General features: G+C 36.5%; 4 protein-coding genes across 9 annotated transcripts in view; all 4 read right to left on the bottom strand.

Moving 5' to 3' along the window:
- smtnb (smoothelin b) overlaps nucleotides 1-5,273 on the bottom strand; it is an 82,443-nt gene extending 77,170 nt beyond the window's left edge. For 4 of the 5 annotated variants that reach the window (XM_039662123.2, XM_039662121.2, XM_039662124.2 and 1 more), the window contains exon 1: nucleotides 4,907-5,273. In XM_039662123.2, the coding sequence (XP_039518057.2) occupies nucleotides 4,907-4,957 (51 nt within the window). In that variant the 5' untranslated portion in view covers nucleotides 4,958-5,273. The remainder of the gene's footprint in view (nucleotides 1-4,906) is intronic. The other variant, XM_039662128.2, reaches the window with a different exon arrangement.
- Nucleotides 5,274-7,698: 2,425 nt separating this feature from the next.
- Nucleotides 7,699-12,597, bottom strand: ccno (cyclin O). The gene is made up of 3 exons (XM_039662158.2): nucleotides 12,142-12,597; nucleotides 10,166-10,351; nucleotides 7,699-9,177 (listed from the first exon to the last, which is right to left on the bottom strand). Exons 1-3 carry the CDS (start codon nucleotides 12,295-12,297, stop codon nucleotides 8,641-8,643), a joined length of 879 nt encoding a protein of 292 aa, XP_039518092.2. The 5' UTR covers nucleotides 12,298-12,597; the 3' UTR covers nucleotides 7,699-8,640.
- Nucleotides 12,598-15,757: 3,160 nt separating this feature from the next.
- isca1 (iron-sulfur cluster assembly 1) lies at nucleotides 15,758-19,349 on the bottom strand. The gene is made up of 4 exons (XM_039662168.2): nucleotides 19,190-19,349; nucleotides 17,646-17,699; nucleotides 17,461-17,566; nucleotides 15,758-16,546 (listed from the first exon to the last, which is right to left on the bottom strand). Exons 1-4 carry the CDS (start codon nucleotides 19,268-19,270, stop codon nucleotides 16,398-16,400), a joined length of 390 nt encoding a protein of 129 aa, XP_039518102.2. The 5' UTR covers nucleotides 19,271-19,349; the 3' UTR covers nucleotides 15,758-16,397.
- Nucleotides 19,350-20,216: 867 nt separating this feature from the next.
- The window catches only part of tut7 (terminal uridylyl transferase 7), a 35,551-nt gene continuing 34,443 nt past the window's right edge, over nucleotides 20,217-21,324 (bottom strand). For both annotated transcript variants that reach the window (XM_089129818.1, XM_039662120.2), the window contains exon 30: nucleotides 20,217-20,890. In XM_089129818.1, coding sequence (XP_088985944.1) covers nucleotides 20,826-20,890 — 65 coding nt within the window. In that variant the 3' untranslated portion in view covers nucleotides 20,217-20,825. The remainder of the gene's footprint in view (nucleotides 20,891-21,324) is intronic.

Below are 21,324 nucleotides of genomic sequence, written 5' to 3'. Positions count from 1 at the left end.
ATTAATTTAAAGACAAAGACAATTTTTTCATTAAACCACTGTTTTAAAAAAAAGGCAATTTTAGCTTTCTAAACCGAACCGAGACGTCAAAACGGTGGGAAAATTTTGTCAGTTTTGTGTATCGCTACACCCCTAGTCATCACTCATCACCCTCAAAAAGCTATTTTTAAGAATATGGGTAACCAAACAGTTGATGGTCCCCGTTGACATCCATGATATAGAAAATAAAAATAAACTAAATTTATACAGATTTGGAACAACTTGAGGGTGATCAGTAGGGTTGGGTATTGTTTGAATTTGAACGATTCTGATTCCGATTCCGATTCCTTGTTTCGATTCCGGTTGCCAACGATTCTCGATTCCGATTCTTTTAAGAGGCAGGGTCAAAAAGTTTAGCTAACCTTGCTAACCAACGGTCTTTCTGAAGGAAATACTCCTTCTGTAAAAATACTCCTTTTGTCACAAATTTTGCATTTTGCCGAGATTTCGTTATTTTTAGAAAAGTGAAGCTACACTTTGGACCGCCGACGTAAGCTATTCATGTTCGACTCGCGCGGTTATGCCAACACTTCCGGTAGACGCTTCTTCGTTGGTGTTGTTCAGCGGTTTCTTCTTCCGGTCGGCGGACTGTGAATATCGAAACTAGGAATCGAAATTTTAACTTTTGAACGATTCCGGGAAAAATGAAAAGTTAGTCCCGGTTCCAATCGATACTCGATTCTCGATACCCAACCCTACTGATCAGATGACAGAATTTCCATTTTTGGGTGGACTATCCCTTTAAAACAGACTGACTGTTTACTTTAATAACACCATTAAGTGCACTTGGTCAAAATGCCCATTTTACTATTCATATGTTATTAGAGCAAGAGATATTCATATAGCATATGTTCCCATACAATACATCCTGTCAAACAGACAGCCCTGGGGTTTTGAATTAAATTCATTATTATTATTAATTTTTTTTTTTTTTTTTTACAAATTTTACAAAAACTACTTGTATTGACATCCCTATTTTTTTTTAAGTTTATAAGGTCGAGGCTGGTCATTTTTGGATGATATTTGGCATATATAGACTAAAAGCTGGTGGAGTCTATTAGCCTCTGTTACAGTTGGCACTGGATAAGCTTGAGACCTAACAACCACCAACAAACCATGTACCACCAGATGGTAGTTTAGCCTAACCGTCCGTCTCATGTTGGCATGACCTGATTTTTTAAACCCAACAACCCATAGAGAAATAAGGGTGGGAAAAAACAGATAGTATTTATTTTTCCCTATTGCTCTGAATGCAGGTTTTGTGCTTTGTGTTACTGTTATGAGTCCAAAACACTCAATGCGTTGACGGTTTAACCCATGCCTTACAATTTAGCTTTATGAAGCTCATGACTCAAATCACAGAATTGATTAGTCAGTTCTTTAGGAATTCGTGATGCTGTCTTTTATTGGGAATTTTCTATTAGGTTGTTTTTATTGTTGTAATAGACACACCTCCAAGGCAATTTGGTCTGTGAAACCCCTGAAGCACTTCTCAAAGTACTAATTAACAAACCTCTCATTTAGATTTTAATCTCCATTCAAATTAAAATTGCTTGAATGTGCAGTGGCATGTTTAGTTAACCTCTTTTTTAAATTCTCGAGTCCCTTCTCGATCTGGCCTAGAATACCAATTTCCCATCTTTTCACACAACGGCTCTGTTCGACCCACCACTTTCATAGGAAATGATTTATTTCCTTCCAAGAACCTCATATCTCGCCTTGGGCACCATGTTAGTTAGGACCGCCACTGACTGAACTGACTCAACAGAAACCAGTCAGATGTCATTTTAATAAAGACTCAAGTAAAACTGCACTTCGTAGGTGTTGCTGTTCATTTGGAACAGATACAACAGATTTCATTATTCGCTTAGTGGTAAAAAGAATTTGAAATATGCAAGCTGTGGTATACCATTAGCAAACATCTCGACGCCACCACCCACACAACTGTGAGTGACGTTTAAATGAATATGGATTCATTAAGTTTCCTCTAAATAACAAAAACAACACAAATGACATCAGTGAAAACAGCAATTAAGAAAGCATCTGTCCATAGTGACATGGATATGTTTGCAATTCAGCTCTCCAGTCACATCTCATTCATTTATATACCACTTTATACAATAGATTTATTTTTAAAGGGATAGTTCACTTTGAAATTAATTTTTGGTATGTTTTATCTTACCTCAAGGGCATCCAAGATGTAGGTGTCTTTGTTTCCGCAGTATTTTCAACTTTGATATTTTAAGGTCAAACCGTTCTTGTCTGTCACTCATATAATGGAGGTCTATGGTCACCACCTCAAAGAGCAGCACAGAGAAGTCCAGATTAAACATGATTTAATGACTCGTAAATGTAAGTACACATTGATGGCCTAAGACACGAAACGAGCGGTTTGTGTGAGAAAACGAACAGTATTTATATTGTTTTTACCTCTCGTAACCACAGCCACAAAGCGCCCGTGCCCTCAGATCACTTGGACGTGGCTGTGGTTACAATAGGTAAAAAACAATATAAATACTGTTCGTTTTCTCACACAAACCGCTCGTTTCGTGTCTCAGGCCATCAATGTGTACTTACATTTACGAGTCATTACATCATGTTTAATTTGGACTTCTCTGTGCATGCTCTTTGAGGTGGTGACCATAGACCTCCATTATATGACTGACAGACACAAACGGTTTGACCTAAAAATATCAAAATTGAAAATACTGTGAAAAACAAAGACACCTACATCTTGGATGCCCTTGAGGTAATTGACAATAAAGCTGGCTAACTGACTAACAAAGCTAAAAAACATATAAAGAATTAATTTCAAAGTATCGCTTTAAGCAAGCAGCTTTAAAACTTAATATTCTAATATAAAGCAGATGTCCAGAATTTTCATGTTTTCACTCGCGTCCGAACCCGACAAACATTAGAAATGAACCGGAGAAGATTTCCGTGTCTCAGAGCCACATCACTACCACAGACCAATGGTAGTACGAAGGGGTTTACCAAGCTGAACAAACCTTTCCAGAAAGTTCGCTCTCAAACTACAGAAACAATCTTCAAACAAACTTCGTTTTGGCCTGATTTTGTTCAAAATACAACTACTAGTTCATACTGCGATTACACTTGAAGAATATAAGAGTCTAAACGTGTTTAGCGGACTAATTCATCCCAAACATTCAGGACTTTACACTGACATGACATCTATCCACCTGGATGCACGATTGACGTTTGTTTAGTATCTCGTGCTGCTTCACACCTCATATGTTTGTTTGGTTCCTTTTCGTCTGTTTTAGTCAGTCTCATTGCACACACACACTGACTCAAGCTCTGTTATGCGTGACTACTTGTTGGACATTTCATTTTTCCACTCATACTCATTCTGTTTGGACTGTGATCTGTGCCATCACTCCAGACTGTGCTGACTCATGCTTTGTTGTTATGTTGTGTCTGTAGTATATAAATTGTGTACGTTCAGCTTGTAAAATGCCTTGAGAACTGTCTGAAATTGCTATGTTACGTAAACGCAATTCTATTAATGGGTTAGCTCACCAAAAAATTAATTCCGTCATTAATTACTCACCTTGTCATTCCAAACCTGTGAGAATTTTGTTCATCTTCAGAACACAAATGAAGATATTTTGATGAAATCTGAGCGCTTTCTGTCCCTCCATTGACAGCTGCGCAACTACCAATTTGACGCTTCAAAAAGATCATAAAATATGAATCGAGGAGTTAAGTCGAAATTTTCTGAAGGGACTCGATCAATTTATATGATGAACAGATTGAATATAGGCTTTTATTAACACAATCATTCATCAACTCACACCAGATGTGGTAAGCCAACCAACGAAGGTATGTTCGCTTGACGTGTGAGAACCAATGAGGTTTGTTCTTGCGCGTCAAGCAAATTCGGTTGAGCTTCAAGTTCGCTGATCGATGTTTATATGTGAATAAAAGCCTAATTTCCATCTTTTCATCATATAAATCGAGTTTTACGATCTCTTCACAATCTGTTCAATTGTGTCAATTCAGAAAATTGGATTAGTTTTATGATCTTTATGAATGTTTTGAAGCGTCAAAGTGGTAAACCTCTCAGATTTCATCAAAAAAGATCTTCATTTGTTTTCCGAAGAGGAACAACAGTCTTACGGGTTTGGAGCGACATGAAGGCCAGTAAATTATGACAGAATTATCATTTTTCGCACTCATCTTTATTACATAAATGATCATAAAGTGGCTGTTTATGAAAACAGCTTTTTTCTCTATACTGATGTCACATCTCATGTAAGTGAACATTTTAATCATATTTCTCAAATGTGCTGTTAACATCTTTATTTCAGAATGTACCTTTAATTTATTATTATAAATAGTAAGAATCATGTCATGCCAACTAGAAATGCTTTTACATAAAACCTGACTGACCCTGAAATCATTTGTTATTTCTAGATTTTATAAATCTGCTTTCTGTTTTTCACAATAAATCTCCAAGTAAATTCAACATCTCGTGATTTTTTTTAAACATAGGCTAGAGAAGATTGAATAACGTTTTATGAAATTTTAGATTTTGGAATTTGAACTAAATAAATTATTATTATTGGCAACAGCATCATCATCGTTGTTATTGTTAAGATTTAACTAGTATAATAAACTTTTCAAATGGACCTCGTTAATTTTTAACCACTTTAAAACATGGCACGTGCTAGAGTTCATATATTGTTTACACGAGCAGTTTTATCATACGGATGTGAACACTAGATAAAGCAAGTGCCATTGTTTTTAGTTTTATTATTAGCTACAGAATCCTGTCCAAAAACAAAGTGACGCTAAAGCTAATTTGTTACACCTAAAAAAGTGACATTTGTGGAGCTGAACTCACCAGATTTCGGAGCGAGGACTCATCCATGCTGGAGTATCTCTTCTCTGACATCTTCTCCGACGTTTTATTATCGCTTTGAAGGGCTAGTTCATTGGGTACGAGTGTAAAATAGTTGTTAAATAAACCGTCATATAACGTCACATATAATAGACAGGCTCACTACGAATAAATTAAAGAAAGAGTAGGCTCTAGGTTCGGATGGTTTGTGAGAGGCTCTCTAATAAAAACCGAACAACCCGACTGTGTTACAGCCTAAAAACGATAAAATATCCTCGTTATTTAATGGCAGTCGTTTGTTTCCATACAAACTCCAACCGTTTCACGGTTCACAGACAGACAGACTACATGCCTTCGGAGTCACAAGCGGTGAGTGATTTGAGTTGAAGCCCCGCCCCTCATACACCGCCAGCCAATAACACGCCGGCAAATTCAAAACCTCACACGCTCAAATGAGAATGTTACTCTCTGATTGGTGTAGCAAATTATTACATTGTTTGTTTGTTTGTTTGTTTTTGCTTTCACTAGTGTATAATTTGTCACTCACTGCGATCTGACTACTATGAAGACTATCATAGTTTCTTTTTCTCATTTCACATAATTTCGTCCACGCCCTGTCTGTCTGCTGAGTGCTGACTAAACGAATTGTGCAATGAAGACAGAAGCCACTCACATGGCCTGCAGCAACATAGACAAACTACAAGAAAAGTTATCAAAATAGTATGAAGAAAATAGGTAAACATGTTATTCATTAAAGCCCAGTGGCCGGTTGCATAAGCTGCTTAGACTGGTCTTACAAGTAGTCGTCTAACATTTTCTAAATCACATAAAAAGGTAGATTGGTCTAATCTGAATCCGAAAAGACTAATTAACCTTATTTGCTACATGGTCAGATCTCGTCTAGGCTAGTTCTTAAAGTGATAGCCCCCCCCCACCCCACCCCCCCAAAAAAAACAAATTGTTACAGGTAAAAAAAAATTGGGGTTGTCACCTGGTGGCTATTTTTGATAGTCACCAATAGACAATTGTTTTCAATTGTCCACCAAAGCGTTTTTCCACTCGCCTGGCGTATGTTTTCAATTGTTTTCAATGGTAGCGCCGCGTTTTTTAAACGCCATGAGCGTACCGAGGCGCTGAGCGTTTTTTTCACGCTGACGCACCGAGCACCCAGCGTTTTTTACTGGTCGCCGAAAGTTGAAAAATGTTCAACTTTGGATAAAACGCAGCGCTCATCACTGTCACTTCTTACCCAGCCGTCCAATCACAGTGGAGGAGGGGCGGGACTAATATACCACACCGACCAACTGTCACAACATTCTTTCTCAGCGTTTTTTACTGGTCGCCGAAAGTTGAAAAATGTTCAACTTTGGATAAAACACAGCGCTCATCACTGTCACTTCTTACCCAGCCGTCCAATCACAGTGGAGGAGGGGCGGGACTAATATACCACAGCGACCAACTGTCACAACATTCTTTCTCAGCATTTTTTACTGGTCGCCTAAAGTTGAAAAATGTTCAACTTTGGATAAAACGCAGCGCTCATCTGTCACTTCTTACCCAGCCATCCAATCACAGTTTAGGAGGGGCGGGACTAATATACCACACCGACCAACTGTCACAACATTCTTTCTGTACACCGGCATCAACCAGCAGAGCTAACAGAACAACATGGATGAAAAATAATTTTTTAGTATGAAACAAATTATCTGCGAAATCAGTTACAAGTAAACTATGCTGCGGATATTCTGTATCATAGCAACGAAACGTCTCAACGGAAAAAAACGCTGCGCAGACAAAACGCTCTCAAGCGGCCAAAGCACGGCGTCTTCAGCAGAGCGTCTAGCGTTTTCAGCTGGCAAAAAAACGCTTTGGTGGACACACGGCCATAGTGCCTAAACAAATGGTGCGTTCAAGTCATCTCGTAAATATCGTATTTACTAGTTAAACGCACGTTAACTCCACCACGATGCCGAGTGCGAAACTCGGGATTCGATCTTGGGGTTGGGGGCGTGTCAGTAATAAAAATGGCAGAATACCACAATACCGAAAGGTATTAAGCAGTGATATTGTCAGGCTTTTCAATTTACGGCAGAATATGATGGTATTATAATTAGGTCTGTCAAATTAATCGCGATTAATCGTATCCAAAATAAAAGTTTGTGTTTACATAATATATGTGGATGTACTGTGTATAATTATTTAATAAATATATAAATACACACACATGCTTGTAATTAAGAAATATTTTCATGTAATACAGATTTATATTTAATTTATATTATATATATAAATATAAATATTTTATATATAAATATTATATTTTGTATGTGTATTTATGTATAAATATATACAAAATAATTATACAGTGCACCCACATATATTATGTAAACACAAACTTTTATCTTGGATGCGATTAATCGCGATTAATCGTTTGAGATCCCTAATTATAATATGATAAATCTTAATAAATTAATTAAAACCATAAAAAAGTAATGCACATTTCGTTGTTCTTAATTTTTTAGCACTAGATTTTATGAACCTTGCAGTGTTTTTGCGACTTGAACGCACCAAAAATCTCATTAGAACTTCAATTTTTGTGATACAAACTTTAAATTTGGAACATACCTTGGAGTCCAAAATTATTTTGTACATGTGCTTTACAGTAAAATTAAACTTGTATAAATTTTTACCCTTCCCTTTTCACTGTCAAAAATCCGCTGAGGATCTTTTTTTAAAAAGAGACCAACCTTAGTCTGTAATCCAAAGCATTTATTAATTACAGATCAGTTCTTTTTCAATTAGTTATTACACAAATTCTAAAACTTTGATTCTACATAAATATACATTTAAAATAAAACCTTTTGTATAAATATTTTTGGGACAAATACAGCTTGACTGCATGAAAAGTATTGTATTTTGTTTTATGTGTATTATAAATCCACCCTTTAAAAGGGATAGTTTACCCAAAAATGATCCATACGGCTCATTAATAAAGTCCTTTAAAGCATTTTTCTACGATATATTCATATTTATAATTTACCCAAAAAAATCACAGAGTTGATGTCGAGTGACCTCTGACCTAACGTATGACGTATTGATGAACGCTGAAGCGCAGAGAATCGAGCAAAACAAAACACCACTCACGACTTGGACGTCTAAAACGAGATTTTTTTAAAGAGAAATGTGGGAGGAGTTTGATTTTAGTGAAGTCAAAGGTCACTCTCGCGCTGGAACTCAACTCACGTACAGCCGTTACCGGAAGCTAGTGATGATTATAGTTTATAAATATGGATGTTTTTCTTATACAAACACATGGCTTTGCTTCAGAAGGCATTTATTAACCCCTGGAGCCGTATGGATCTACTTTATGATGGATGGATGCACTTTTTTGGACTCTTCACTCCCATTATGAAGCTTGGAAGATCCAGGGTATTTTATTTTTAATATAACGGATTGTGTGTTTGGTTGAAAGAAGAAAATCATTTACACTTAGGGTGGCTCATTTTTTGGGTGAACTATCCCTTTAAATCAGCTTTTTGAGTCTTATGGAGTACTAAAGAATTCAGTATGGTCAATTTCAGTATTCCTAGTGAAAAATTCAGCATTGCTGGTATGTTTTGCATGCTGGGACCATCATGGGATGCTGGTTTACTGGTGGACCAGACACACCAGCTAGACCTGCATAATCCAGCCTGGACCAACGTGAAATTTTTAAGCAAATTTTCCAGCATATTGGATTATAGTCTGACGAGGTCCTGGACTGCGTCTTGATTAAGAGAAAGCAACAGTTTCAGATCGTCTGTGCATTGCTGGAATAACACCTGATTCTCACAGGTCAGTGGAGGATACTCTTCAGCACAGAATGACTCGGATGTCTTCAACGAGCCGGTGTTGGGTTCTGTGGACTGCACTGAGTGTGTCTTCAGAAGATCTTTTGCCAGTTTTAAGGCACACTGCACAATCACGGAAGGCATATATTTGTTGAATGTGTAGTCGGCCAGACTCAGTTCACACACTTTGCAAGCCAACCATTTCCAGTTGATCTCAACAGCTCTGTGCTCCTGCCATGCTCCTGTATCTGATATGGCTCCGCCGCTCTGGCGTCCAGTAAGGCGACTGGTGAAATAGTCCAGAAAGAAAGCCAGAGTTGGTGCAGCCAGTCTAAAATTGAGTCTGAGAAGGACCAGGCATTCGAGATTGCACAGCTGTTCTCTGGAAAACGAGTTGCAGCAAAGCGACAGGAGTTGTGTGATGCGAGGCGAATACACTTCAACCTGGAAAACACAATGAGCAGAATTTAGATAAAACTCTTCACATTCAATTATCATGACAACAAATCTCAGAGAACGGTCGACTAGGTAGGTACCGACGTTTTATTAGACCAAAGGTTCATTTAGCGCCGGAGTTGTCCTTTAACCCTCCCAAATGGACCCGAAGAATTTAAATAAATTTTTTTTTTAAAAATCACAGCTTTCTCTGAATGGTTTGAAATTTGGTGACTTTGTTGGTATTTGGTTTTTGAACACCCCAAAAAATTGGGGACAGGATGTGAATAGTCTAAGTGGTTGTAAAAAAAAATAGTCACACTTGGGGTGTTCGGGTCCAAATGGACCCGCAATGGAAAATGAATGGGAAATTGGCAAAAATGTGAAAATAGTGAGTTTTTTTGTGCATACAATCTACAAATCAGCCACGATCTTGAAAAAAGCACACAACAGTGAAGGGGTGAATCTATAAAACATCAAGAGTGCAAAACAGACACACACACACATTTATACACAAACACACCAAAAAATTCAGATTATACGTGTGTTTTGCATTTTTAAAATGCTCAGTTTGTCCACCAGATGGCGTCCATCTCATTTTAAAAATTGCTTTTTTGAGGCCTAGGCTTGACTCTAAAATGAAATACAGCTTTAAAAAATATTTTCAAATATTTTTTCTATTATGTTCAATGGGGGGAAATTTTGTCATAATTATTGCATTAATACTAATTATAATTTTTTTTTATTTTTGAAATTTTCTCAAAACACCAAAAAAGAAAAGAAAAAATATAAAAAACGAGTAAAAAACGAGTTTTTTTTTAAATATGAATCCCAGCCTTTGAGTCCATTTGGACCCGAACACCCCGAGTGTGACTCTGAAACGAACAACCCCAGAGGGTTAAAGGTGAGTAAATTATGGGATCATTTTCAATTTTGGGTGAACTATCCCTTTAAAAACAATCACCAGAAACTGAGCTAAGAGAGCGCTGTACTCCACCTGCTTTGTGGCGATCAGTAAAGACGTCACTCCCAGTAACTGGAAGCAGTCTGCAGCGACTGAGGTCGTGATCAAGAAACGGTCCATGATATTCACCGCCAAACAGCAGGATTCGAAAGACAGTTTGAGCTGTCTGTGCACAGCTATGAGCCAGCTGACCAGTTTGCTGCGAGCCTCTGCCGTAATCTACGAGGAGGATAGAAATAAATCATGTAAATGTTACCAGGCAAGCAATAATATCAACAGGAAGAACAACACAGTCATAGAGGAGACTTGCTAGCTGTCAGGAGGATAATTAGGGCTGTGTCCAATATTGCATTTCCCTTAGGTTTAAAACAGTCTGTGACCTAAAAAAAGGTTTAAAGTAGACTCATAAAAGAGCCATAAATGACTTACTTCCTGTAAGATTCTGAAGTGTATGTACACTTTACTATCCCATGAGGCCACGGGAGAGGATTTATGAATGGCAGTGATGCAACTGACTCTTGTAGGAGGTCACATGATAAAGACAACATGGTGAATGTATGTCCGGATTACATTCATACCAGATTAAACATACTTTTTTGGATGTTGTGAAGTAAATGCTTTCTCAAAATAAGTAAGCAAGAGTGTATGTGATTGCTCGTACAAATGCTTGTTTTAGGTAGTGGTGTATGGCAAGCCGTTTTAGCTTTTATTCATTTTCCAGGATATGAATTCTTGATATCAACAATTTAACTGCTGATATCTGTAATTGTATTTTCACTAGTGAAATTTCACCATAGGCTGCCATTCAAGATAAATTGCTGATATCAAGAATTGATTTTTTACTAATAATTACATTGTTACTAGTAAAAATGTGAATTCCTAATATCAATAATTAAATTGTCGCTAGTTGAAATGTCTATTCTTGATTTTAACAATTCAATTGGTTCTAGTGAAAATGATCATTTTTGATATCTGAAAATGTATTTCTGATATCAATATTATTTCAGATATCTAAAATGGCTTTCTTACTAGTAACAAAAAAATTGAATTGTTGATTATTGTATATCAAATATGAACATTGTTACTAGTACCAATTCAATAGAGGATATCAAGAATAGACATTTCAGCTAGTAACAATTGAATTCTCTTGATATCAAAAATAAAGGTTTTCACTAGTAATAATTGTATTTCTGATATGTGAAATTGGAATTTCAGCTAAGAAATCAATTCTTGATATCAACCATTGGTTTTGAATGGCAGCCTATGGAGACATTTCACTAGTGAAAATACAATTGTTGATATCAAGAATTCATATCCTGGAAATGAATAAAAGTTAAATGGCTTGCCATAATAGGTGTTGTATGTTTCTTTAAATCATAGTTCAAACCCCATCTTAAATTAGGTTTTTGTTAATTTTATCCCCCTATTTAGCTGTTGATTAAACAAGTGAATAGTCTACAGTAAAATTGTTCTTACGTTCACCACATCTACATTTATTTGCTAAAAAAAAATACAGAAATACCGTGAAATAGTTTTCTATGAGAATATACAGTACATTAAAAATGTAATTTATTACTGTGATCAAAGCTGAATCATAAGTTAACGCCAGTCTTCAGTGTCAGTTGTGCTGCTTTTAAAGGGATGGTTCACCCAAAAATGAAATTTTTGAATCCCAAATTCAATCTGTTCATCATATAAAGTGGTCGAGTCTCTTCAGAAATTTGGACTAAACCGCCCTTTCATATGGATTAGTTTTACGATCTTTTTATAAACCACCTTTTGAAGCGTCAATCAATGTGGTAGTTGCGTAGCTGTCAATCAAGGGACAGAAATCAGTCAGGTTTCATCAAAAAGATGAGCAAGATGAGGGTGAAGAAATGATTTTAGGGTGAACTATCCCTTTTTAATATTATATTATACTTTTTTGGATCAATTTAAAGCTTCGTTTGTGAATAAATGAGTTTCTTTCAATAATAATAGAGGGTACGATCGTGTCACGTGACTCTCACCTGAGGTTGATGTGCAAGGCAGTTTTGCGCGATGAACTGCAGCTCATTGTGTCTCTGGATGATGAAGCAACTCTCCTCATAATCACACTCATGCCATGCCTTTACTGGAGAAATCTGAAGCTCTTCCTCAAAGCCAGAGTCGCTTAATCTAGACATCTCTGCTCAAACACGCCAGAGGACTCGCTACTGCTGTACTGAAAGATTTCCCCACATGATCGGCATCCTACTGTATCATACGGGGTCAGTCTGAGTGGAAATGCAGTGTTTTCAGGTGGAGTGGGCTTGTAAACGGGGTCTTTCCCGGGTGTTTTAGCGCGCACTGTTGGGCGCTATTGAGCCCGCGCACACGCGTGACCATGGCAACAGTCCCACGGGAGCGGCAGGTGTCGCCCAGGCACGCGCACAACTCAAGCGTCACTCGCCTTAATAATAAATAATATAAATAACTCTTTTATCTTCTATGTCAAAGCTTTTCAGAAATCGTTAAACAATTATAAAACATAAAATACTACATAACACCAACAACAACAAAAAATGGCTAATTTAAGACATTTTTGATTGATTTTTGATGCCGACTATATGTGTATATAATATAACCCACTTAATTCTTAAAAATAAAAGTTCAAAAATGGGTTTTTGCAGCTATGCATTTGTTCCCCAAAGAGACTTTTATATCTTAAAAGAAGCATTATTTCTAAAAATCTCATTTACACTATAAGAACTTGTTGAGGGTTCTTCATTGAACAATCACCAGCAATAAAGAATTTTTTTCAGAACTATATTTTCATTTTTTGAAGTGATTCCAACCATATTTCAAGCCATTTAAAACCATCATGTTGACCAGTGCACATCTGAAGTGTCTCAGGCTCAGCTGATGGAAATAATCCATTAATTATCAGCTTGAATATTTCGGCCGAATTTTTTTATTGGGCCGATAACGATAACATTTAAAATGAACATATATCAGCCGATACTAATATGGTGTCTGATATATTGTGTATCCCATCTAAAACCTCACTGAGATACACAAACTGTGGCATCTTCTCTATATTTGACAACTAGCCCCAGTCTTCCCTATTTTATAAATAAATATATTGTTTAAGATATACAGTGTATTGGTTGTGACTTTAGTGACAGCCCTCAGCGCACAGCTCTATGTTGTTTGCTTTTGTTTTCTAAAGTTTTATTAATGCATATTTATTCAAGGAGACACATTCATTCTCATGGTCAAACACAGGGGGACTAAGAGTTTTAATGACTGCTTTTTAGAGATTCTGCTTCAAATAATGAGGACCACAATTATTAATATGTGATTATGAAGAACGTAATAACAACAAAAGTCATAAGACTCAAGAAAGGGGAACATCCAGTCATAGAGGATGGATATCTATGTGACCAGGAAGACAGATGATCGAGAGAGAGAAATGGAGATCAATAACCCATATACAGCTAAAGAGGAAACTCTATGTCTAAAAAGAAAAGGAGCCAGAGCTTTTCCCTTCCCTTCAGTCTGGGCCATATTCAGACATACTGTAGTAGTAAGTGTCCAGCAACAACAAATAAATCTTTCATATCAGCTCCATTCACACATTAATATAGGCTGTGTGTGGGAGTCAGAGAAGCAGTTTCTTTTGGCTGGCCTTGTAAGTTAAAATTGCAATTCATTCGCTCCAGTTAAAATATAATATTACATATAGTAGGCTGCAGAGCCATATCAGAAATACATATCAGTCCGCAGTTGTTTTATGTGTCTGGTTAAAGGAGTAGTTCACTTTAAAAAAAACTTTTGCTAATAATTTTCTCACCCCCATGTCTTTCTTTCTTTTAAAATATGAATATGAAAATATTCCAGCATTTTTCTCCATATAATGGACTTCAATGGGAACCAAACGGTTCAAGGTCCAAAAGACAGTTTCAGTGCAAACTGCAAACTATTCAAAGGGCTTTAAATGACAACAGACGATGAATAAGCGAAACGATCGCTCATTTAATAAATAAATAACAAAGTATAAGTTTTATAAGCTCAAATGCTCACCTTGCTCTGTTCTGTGACGCACGTTCGTGACTCTCCTGTTCGAATTCGTATCATTCATCAAAATGATGTTCATTGAATGAACCAAATGACTCGATAAAAGATTTGTTCATTTTGATAAACGAGTTCAAACAGGAGAGTCACGATCGGAACGTGCATCACAGAACAGAGCAAGGCGACCATTTGAGCTTATAAAACTTAAACTTTGTTATTTATTTATTAAATGACCGATCATTTCGCTTGTTAAGACCCTTATTCATCGTCTGGAATCGTTTAAAGCCCTTTGAACTGTTTGCAGTTTGCACTGAAACTGTCTTTTGGACCTTGAACCGTTTGGACCCCATTGAAGTCCATTATATGGAGAAAAATCCTGGAATGTTTTCATCAAAAAGCTTGATTTCTTTTTCTTTCTTGGACATCTTGGATGACATGGGGATGGGGGTGAGTAAATTATCAGCAAACGTTTTTTTAAAAGTGAACTACTCCTTTAAAGGCCCGTTAAGCTTCCGCCACAGAATAAAACATTTAAAACTGACTTTATAACTCACAATGGCGACTTTAAATCATGCAGTTCTGAAGCTCGCAATTGTGAGGAAAATAGTCAGAATTGTGAGAGAAAAAGTAACTTTTAATTTTATTTTTTTATTCTGTGACGGAAACAAGGTTCCATGTTCACACCAAGTATAACGATAAATGTTTACCTTTCTATCCCTCCATCGACAGATTCGCAACTACCACTTTGACGCTTCATAAAGAGATCATAAAACGAATCCACAATATATTTTCTGAATTGTCACGATTGCTTTATGGAAAGTGTTGCCTCATCTGCGTCGTTATGCCTCGTTTAGTTATGTTTTTGTAACTAAACCCCTGCCCTGGTCAGAGCCTGACTCCACCCACTGGCAATATTTGAAAGATGCTGGAAAAGTGGGCAGAGCCCAGCGGAGGGGGGCGTGCACCTGAGACGCATCTCCAACCGCTGTGTCACGTACCACCGCAAACATCCAATAGGAAAATTCAACTGCAGTAGCCACCGTTCAACCTGAAGAGGGCAGCACTAAGAAGTTTTACACCATATAGAACACTTTATAAACAAATGACAAAAAAGTTACTCGAATCAATGACTGGTATTAATAAAGATCTATTCTTACAGATCATTAACTAAAAAAAGTTGGTTAAGTGTTTAGTTACTCTTTAACATTCATTTGTGATCAAAAATTTAAGGAAATCAGTACAAAAACTATACATAGGCTAAAAAAGATAACATTTAAATATTTTTATATTTTACTTTTAACAAATTAACACAGGTTTAACTGAGAAAATAAAAATCTGATTAATAATAAACGAAATATTTTGAAATTTATCATCTGCATATTCCCATTACAGTAGATGAACACGTATCTAAAGTACCTGTATATAACCAGTGCAGTGATATAAATGGAAACTCCTGCTAATTTTATTTTAATTTTTTTTTTTCGAGGGCATTTATATTTAAAAAAGGACAAGTTTCCATATTTTTCTAATATTTCTTTAATAACAGCGCCACGTTCAGGACACTAAAGGCATTTCACTCAAGAAACGGCACAGAAGTATAACGTATGTTTTATTTGTGCGTTAAAAGACAGTCGAAGGGATTTACATGGTTATGTACATATTACACTAATAATACTTCAACAGAAAACTTAGTTCAAGTCAATCAATTGCATTTTAAAACTTCTGTAAATTGCATCAGTTCCTGTGCTGCACATTATGGGGCAAAAAGTAGCAGGTTTATTAAAATGAACATCCACCAGGCAGATGAATCTTTTATTATTATGTAGATTGTTACAGATTTGAACTGCTGATTCACAATCCACAAAACAACCATGAGGATGTAACTGTGAGTGTCTTGTGTTGTGTTGTAGATTTATGCCGGCGCTGTGAGGTCATGTGACGGCATTCAGCAGCTTCGGCTCATCGGGATAAGCTTCAGCAAAACAATAACTCGATTATTAAATATGAACGTGTCGGTGCGACTAAACGGTACACAACTTTCTGAGAAAAAAACAAAGCAATGGGGTGCAGTTTTAACTCTCTGAGCTGCATGACATACAGGCACACAGAAAATAAATATCAAGCTGCTCAAAGTGTGTACAGGCGACTGGTGGCAGCGCAGGAACTGAAGCATCAGTCTCTTTCTCCAATCTAGGATTGACTGGATGGGATGTCCTGGAAGGGTCAAGGGTCACATGTTGAAGCTTTCTCCACAACCACACGTCCCTTTGATGTTAGGATTGTTGAATACAAACTCGCTGGAAAGCTTCGTTTCGACGAAATCCATCTCTGTGCCGAGTAGCGTCAGCTGGGCCTTCTTCTCGATGAACACTCTCACGCCTGGATGAAAAATACACCACATATGTGATTATACACACAACACACTTCTGTTTAAAAGCTTTTATTTGAAAGAAATTAAAGGAGTAGTTCACTTTTTAAAAAAAACTTTTGCTGATAATTTACTCACCCCCATGTCATCCAAGATGTCCACGTCTTTCTTTCTTCAGTCGAAAAGAAATTAAGGTTTTTGATGAAAACATTCCAGGATTTTTCTCCATATAATGGACTTCAATGGGGTCCAAATGGTCAAGGCAAGCGTTTGAGCTTATAAAACTTAAACTTTGTTATTTATTTATTAAATAAGCGATCGTTTCGCTTGATAAGACCCTTATTCATCATCTGGAATCGTTTAAAGCCCTTTGAACAGTTTGCACTGAAACTCTCATTTGGACCTTGAGCCGTTTGGACCCCATTGAAGTCCATTATATGGAGAAAATCCTGGAATGTTTTCATTAAAAACCTTAATTTCTTTTCGACTGAAGAAAGAATGACATTGACATCTTGGATGACATGGGGGTGAGTAAATTATCAGCAAAAGTTTTTTTAAAAGTGAACTATTATGTTAAGAATTTTACTCAACAAGGATGCAATAAATTGATAAAAAAAAAGTGCCAATCAAATAAATGCTGTTCTTTTGAACTTTCTATTCATTAAAGAATCCTGAAACAGTTTCAGCATCAATAATAATCAGAAATGTTTCTTGAGCAGCAAATCAGCATATTATTATTTCTGAAGGATCATGTGACACTGGAGTAACGATGCTGAAAATTTAGCTTTACATCACAGGAATAAATTACATTTTACAATGTTAAATTGTAATATTTTACTGTATTTTTGATCAAATAAACTCATTAGTGAGCAGAAGTGAAAAACCTGTAAATAAAGCATATAATTGTAATAATTTGACGACTCACCCTCTTGCAGCACCTCCTCGTCTGATTTGTCTTTGTCTTTAGTATAGTCAAGTGTATAAGTGAGGCCATTGCAACCTCTGGTTCGAACACCAACCTTCAGGCCGATCTGTTGAAGACGGACGACGAATGAGACGGGAGAAATGTAACAAATGCTCATGACGACTAATAAGAGAACAAATACTCACATATTCTGGTTTATTCTGTAAGAGCTCTTTGACTTTATTCAAAGCTGAAGGCGTCTGGAAATGAAGGAAAGACACTCGTTGATCATTTGTGGGATTGTAAGAATTTCACATAATCATGATCAGAAGGTCATTTGAGATTGAATATGTAACTATTTGCAAATAAATAGAGATGGTCCTCACTGCGGAACATGAAATCCATGGGGAGGAGTCGGATCCAGATCCAACTCCTCCCAGCTTACATACACCTAAACCTAACCAACTCCGCCCCCTAATCCCTAAACCCAACCCTAATCTTACCCATCTCCACCCCTTGGATCGTGATCCGACTCCTCCCCGTGGATCTCATGTTCTGCATTGAGGTGCTACTGAATAAATACACTCTTTTAGTTGTTTTCCCCCCAAATTTGACTATAAAGACTATTCAAATTATATTTTATTTTAGCTAAAAAATATATATAACCAGAGGAAATAATGGGACCGTTGTTAGACATTTTCCTATCCTATTAAAATGTCTCCAAAACGTTCAATAATCAAGCTTCAGTTGCAAAAAACTGTTGAGATAATTGAAGAAATGGTGATAATTCACCTTTATTCCTCAAGGTGCCAGTGTCTGATACACAATTTTGACTTGTGTTTCACTCATAATTACCGTACGCATAAAACCAAAGATGTGTCATGTGTCAGCAAAACTTAAAATGACTCAGCATGACTCATGATTTACTGCAGAGAAAGTACAGTACACAAGTCTAACGTTACTGGAAGTGGATTTAAATAAAGAGCATATGCTAAATGTATGGCTACTGATTGCAAATATTGTATCACACATAGTAAAGAATGTTAAAAGTGCTTTGACAGCAACTTCATATGTAAATAGCACCAAACAGTGCCATCTGCACATGCGCAGTAACATGTTGCTTTCGCTCACTGAATGTATAAACAACCATTTCAACTTTAGCACGTAAATTACACAGTAAACATTTGAGTAACAGCAGTGGAATAATGAAATTGGAAAGATTAACAACAAACCTAAACTATAAGCCTGTTATCTGATCACAGAAATATGGATAAGATCCCGCTGCCCTGACCTAACCCTAAACAACTGCTCCTATCCACCCGGACAGGACAAACAAGTAACGTTAACGTGAATGACAACAACTTTAAGAAGTGTATTTGAAGGGCACGACGAGGCACAACTAGAAGGTTCTGGTCCAGGAACTTACATAAACATTATTAGGCGCTTGATACGAATCTCCAAGCATCTGCTAACGGCTAACCTGCCCAAACACTGACCTTCACGTCAAATTTAGCTTAAACAACTCAACCACAAGGCAATAACCCGTTCTTAAGTTTGAATGTCAATCTGAGTGTCTCAGAATGGACGACGTTGTCTATTATTATTATACCGTTATTGGTCAGATATCCGAGCTCTGGCTTCGGCTAAACGCGTCATGTAGCTGCTATTCTTCCTCCAGTATTTGAGAACTAACTTAAATGTTTGGTCGGTCACGTCGTCGTGTTGAAAACTGTTGTCAATACTCACTCACCAGGGTTAAAGCGGCTCTTGTTGGCAGTATTTTCCGTCTACTAACCGCCCTTACTGTCGCCCGTGCTATGGAGGCTGACATGTTGAAGTTACTTAAGCACTTCGTGTTAGGATGTAAACACCAGAGGTAACGAAAGGAACGCCCTCCTCAGAGAACGCACAGGATTGGTTGGTTATTTGATTGGCAGCTTATACAGCCTATGAGTAACCGTTATTCCAGACTTTAAAAGCACCATGTGACAGATGATATTACGCAACTAATTTTAACGTAAAGAGGACGTATTGATTATATGATTATGTTGAAGTACTGAATGATTATAGAAAATGATCATTAAAGTTTCGTAAACGTGAGAGAAAAAGACTACTTTATTGTAATAGTTGCATTTGATTTCTGCTGATTGACATAAAGCCGAAATAAAATATAAATATTAGTTTAATTTAACTAAATGAACATTAGAAATGTTGCCTCGGCAATGAACTGAAATAAGTTGAAGTACTAAAATTATTAAACGGAAATAAATAACTAAAACGAGCAAAAGTAAACTAAGCCTAGCAATATTTAAAAATATATAAAATAAAATTACGAAATGATTCAAAAAATGTAACATCAAAATATACAATAGAAAATGCTACTTTTAGAGGTAAATAAATTCTAAAAGACCCCAAAAATAATAAAAAAACATTAATTTATATTTATTTAATTTAAGATGGTGATATAACATTTAAAATAAATAGGATCACACCTAAAAAAACCTTCATGCCCAAACTAGTCCACGAATGGGTAATTAAGGGCTGCTTTGTGAAGGTGGCTTGAGGGTTAAGCTGTTCAAATCATAATACATCAGATTCATATTTCATAATGCAGTTGATCTGATAACATTGGTCTATTGTCAGTTTGTTGTTTTTATGGGGTGCACTAACTTTTCTCATGAATGTTTAACAAACTTTGGTGGTGATACCACATATTAACTGCAGAAGTTAAACACAGAGAAATATGAAAAATATAAAGTCATCACAAAAACACAAAGTGTAGAGACTTCATTATGACAAAATCAATTTATTGTAAAAAAAAAAAGAAAGAAAAAATAAGACCCGAGTTAAATTACTATTATGGAGGGAATTCATTTTGTTTATTGACATTGCAGCGAATGCAAGGTAGGCAATGTAGCCTTTCTTTGAAACATATTCATTTCATTCATCAAAAACAAAATACTGCTATAAATTATACAATAAAGCATAACTAAAACCAAGCCCAGTCGAACTGAAAAGCTCAACATTAGCATCATTGTAAATACAGACCCCAGCTGACACTTCTTTATGTACATTTTTATACAAAATAAAATGCTTCTTAACACACACACACACACACACACACGATCGTGCAAAGGTTTGTTACTAAAACTATTCAAGCTAATTCAAAAACACACAATGGCGCTACAATTTAAATGACAAAGGTAATCAACTGGACTCTCAATTTAAAAAAATAAAATAAAAACAGATAAAATGAGAAACATCAAGTTCTTTCCACAATTAGAAAAAACAGAACTAAAAATTAGACACCTGTAAAAGGCACATGATCAAGGTGTTCTAACTGGGGTTCGGGATAATACTGGACTCGGATCATAAAACCGGCAGCTTTACTTGAAAGGACTCCACTTCTCCACAGACGCAGTGACCGACGCGTGTCTGTTGGCGAGACTTCCTACAATAAGATGGAGAAACACAGCATGGATTATGTGATAACAGGACATTATCAATTTTACATTCACCGGCCACTTTATTAGGTACACCTGATCAACTGCGCTTTAATCAGCAAATCACATGAAGCAACTCGGTGTATTTCGTTGTTTGGTCAGTTTTCGTTATGGAAAACAAACAACAAAAAATCATCATGTCATTTCATTATAATTAATATACAGGCAACAATATTGTCAAACGATCTCAGTTCACACAGATCCGCGTTTTCTACAGCCAGGCCAGTAGATGGCGATGGCGCTTTGTAAAGAAACACTACGCATCGTTAGACTGAACGCGTAATATCGTTTTCATCAGGGTTGGGTTTTATCCGATACCAGTACCTACTCTGTGTTTTTTTTAAAGCTACACTGTGTAACTCTTTTAGTTTATTCTTAGCTA

The sequence above is a fragment of the Pimephales promelas genome, chromosome 4, assembly GCF_988280905.1.
Source record: "Pimephales promelas chromosome 4, fPimPro1.hap1.1, whole genome shotgun sequence".
NCBI lineage: Eukaryota > Metazoa > Chordata > Actinopteri > Cypriniformes > Leuciscidae > Pimephales > Pimephales promelas.
Note: the sequence above shows the minus strand (reverse complement) of the source record. Positions and strands in the feature narration are given on the sequence as shown.

Bases quoted from the DNA above. Each gene is read 5' to 3' on its own strand.
- isca1 (XM_039662168.2), bottom strand. From the start codon at position 19,270: ATGTCAGCCTCCATAGCACGGGCGACAGTAAGGGCGGTTAGTAGACGG. The intron at 17,700-19,189 runs GTGAGTGAGTAT...CTTCATTTCCAG, and splicing joins CAAGAGCCGCTTTAACCCTG to ACGCCTTCAGCTTTGAATAA. The intron at 17,567-17,645 runs GTGAGTATTTGT...CGTCTTCAACAG, and splicing joins TACAGAATAAACCAGAATAT to ATCGGCCTGAAGGTTGGTGT.
- ccno (XM_039662158.2), bottom strand. From the start codon at position 12,297: ATGTCTAGATTAAGCGACTCTGGCTTTGAGGAAGAGCTTCAGATTTCT. The intron at 10,352-12,141 runs GTGAGAGTCACG...TCCTCCTCGTAG, and splicing joins GCCTTGCACATCAACCTCAG to ATTACGGCAGAGGCTCGCAG. The intron at 9,178-10,165 runs GTGGAGTACAGC...TGTGTTTTCCAG, and splicing joins TACTGATCGCCACAAAGCAG to GTTGAAGTGTATTCGCCTCG.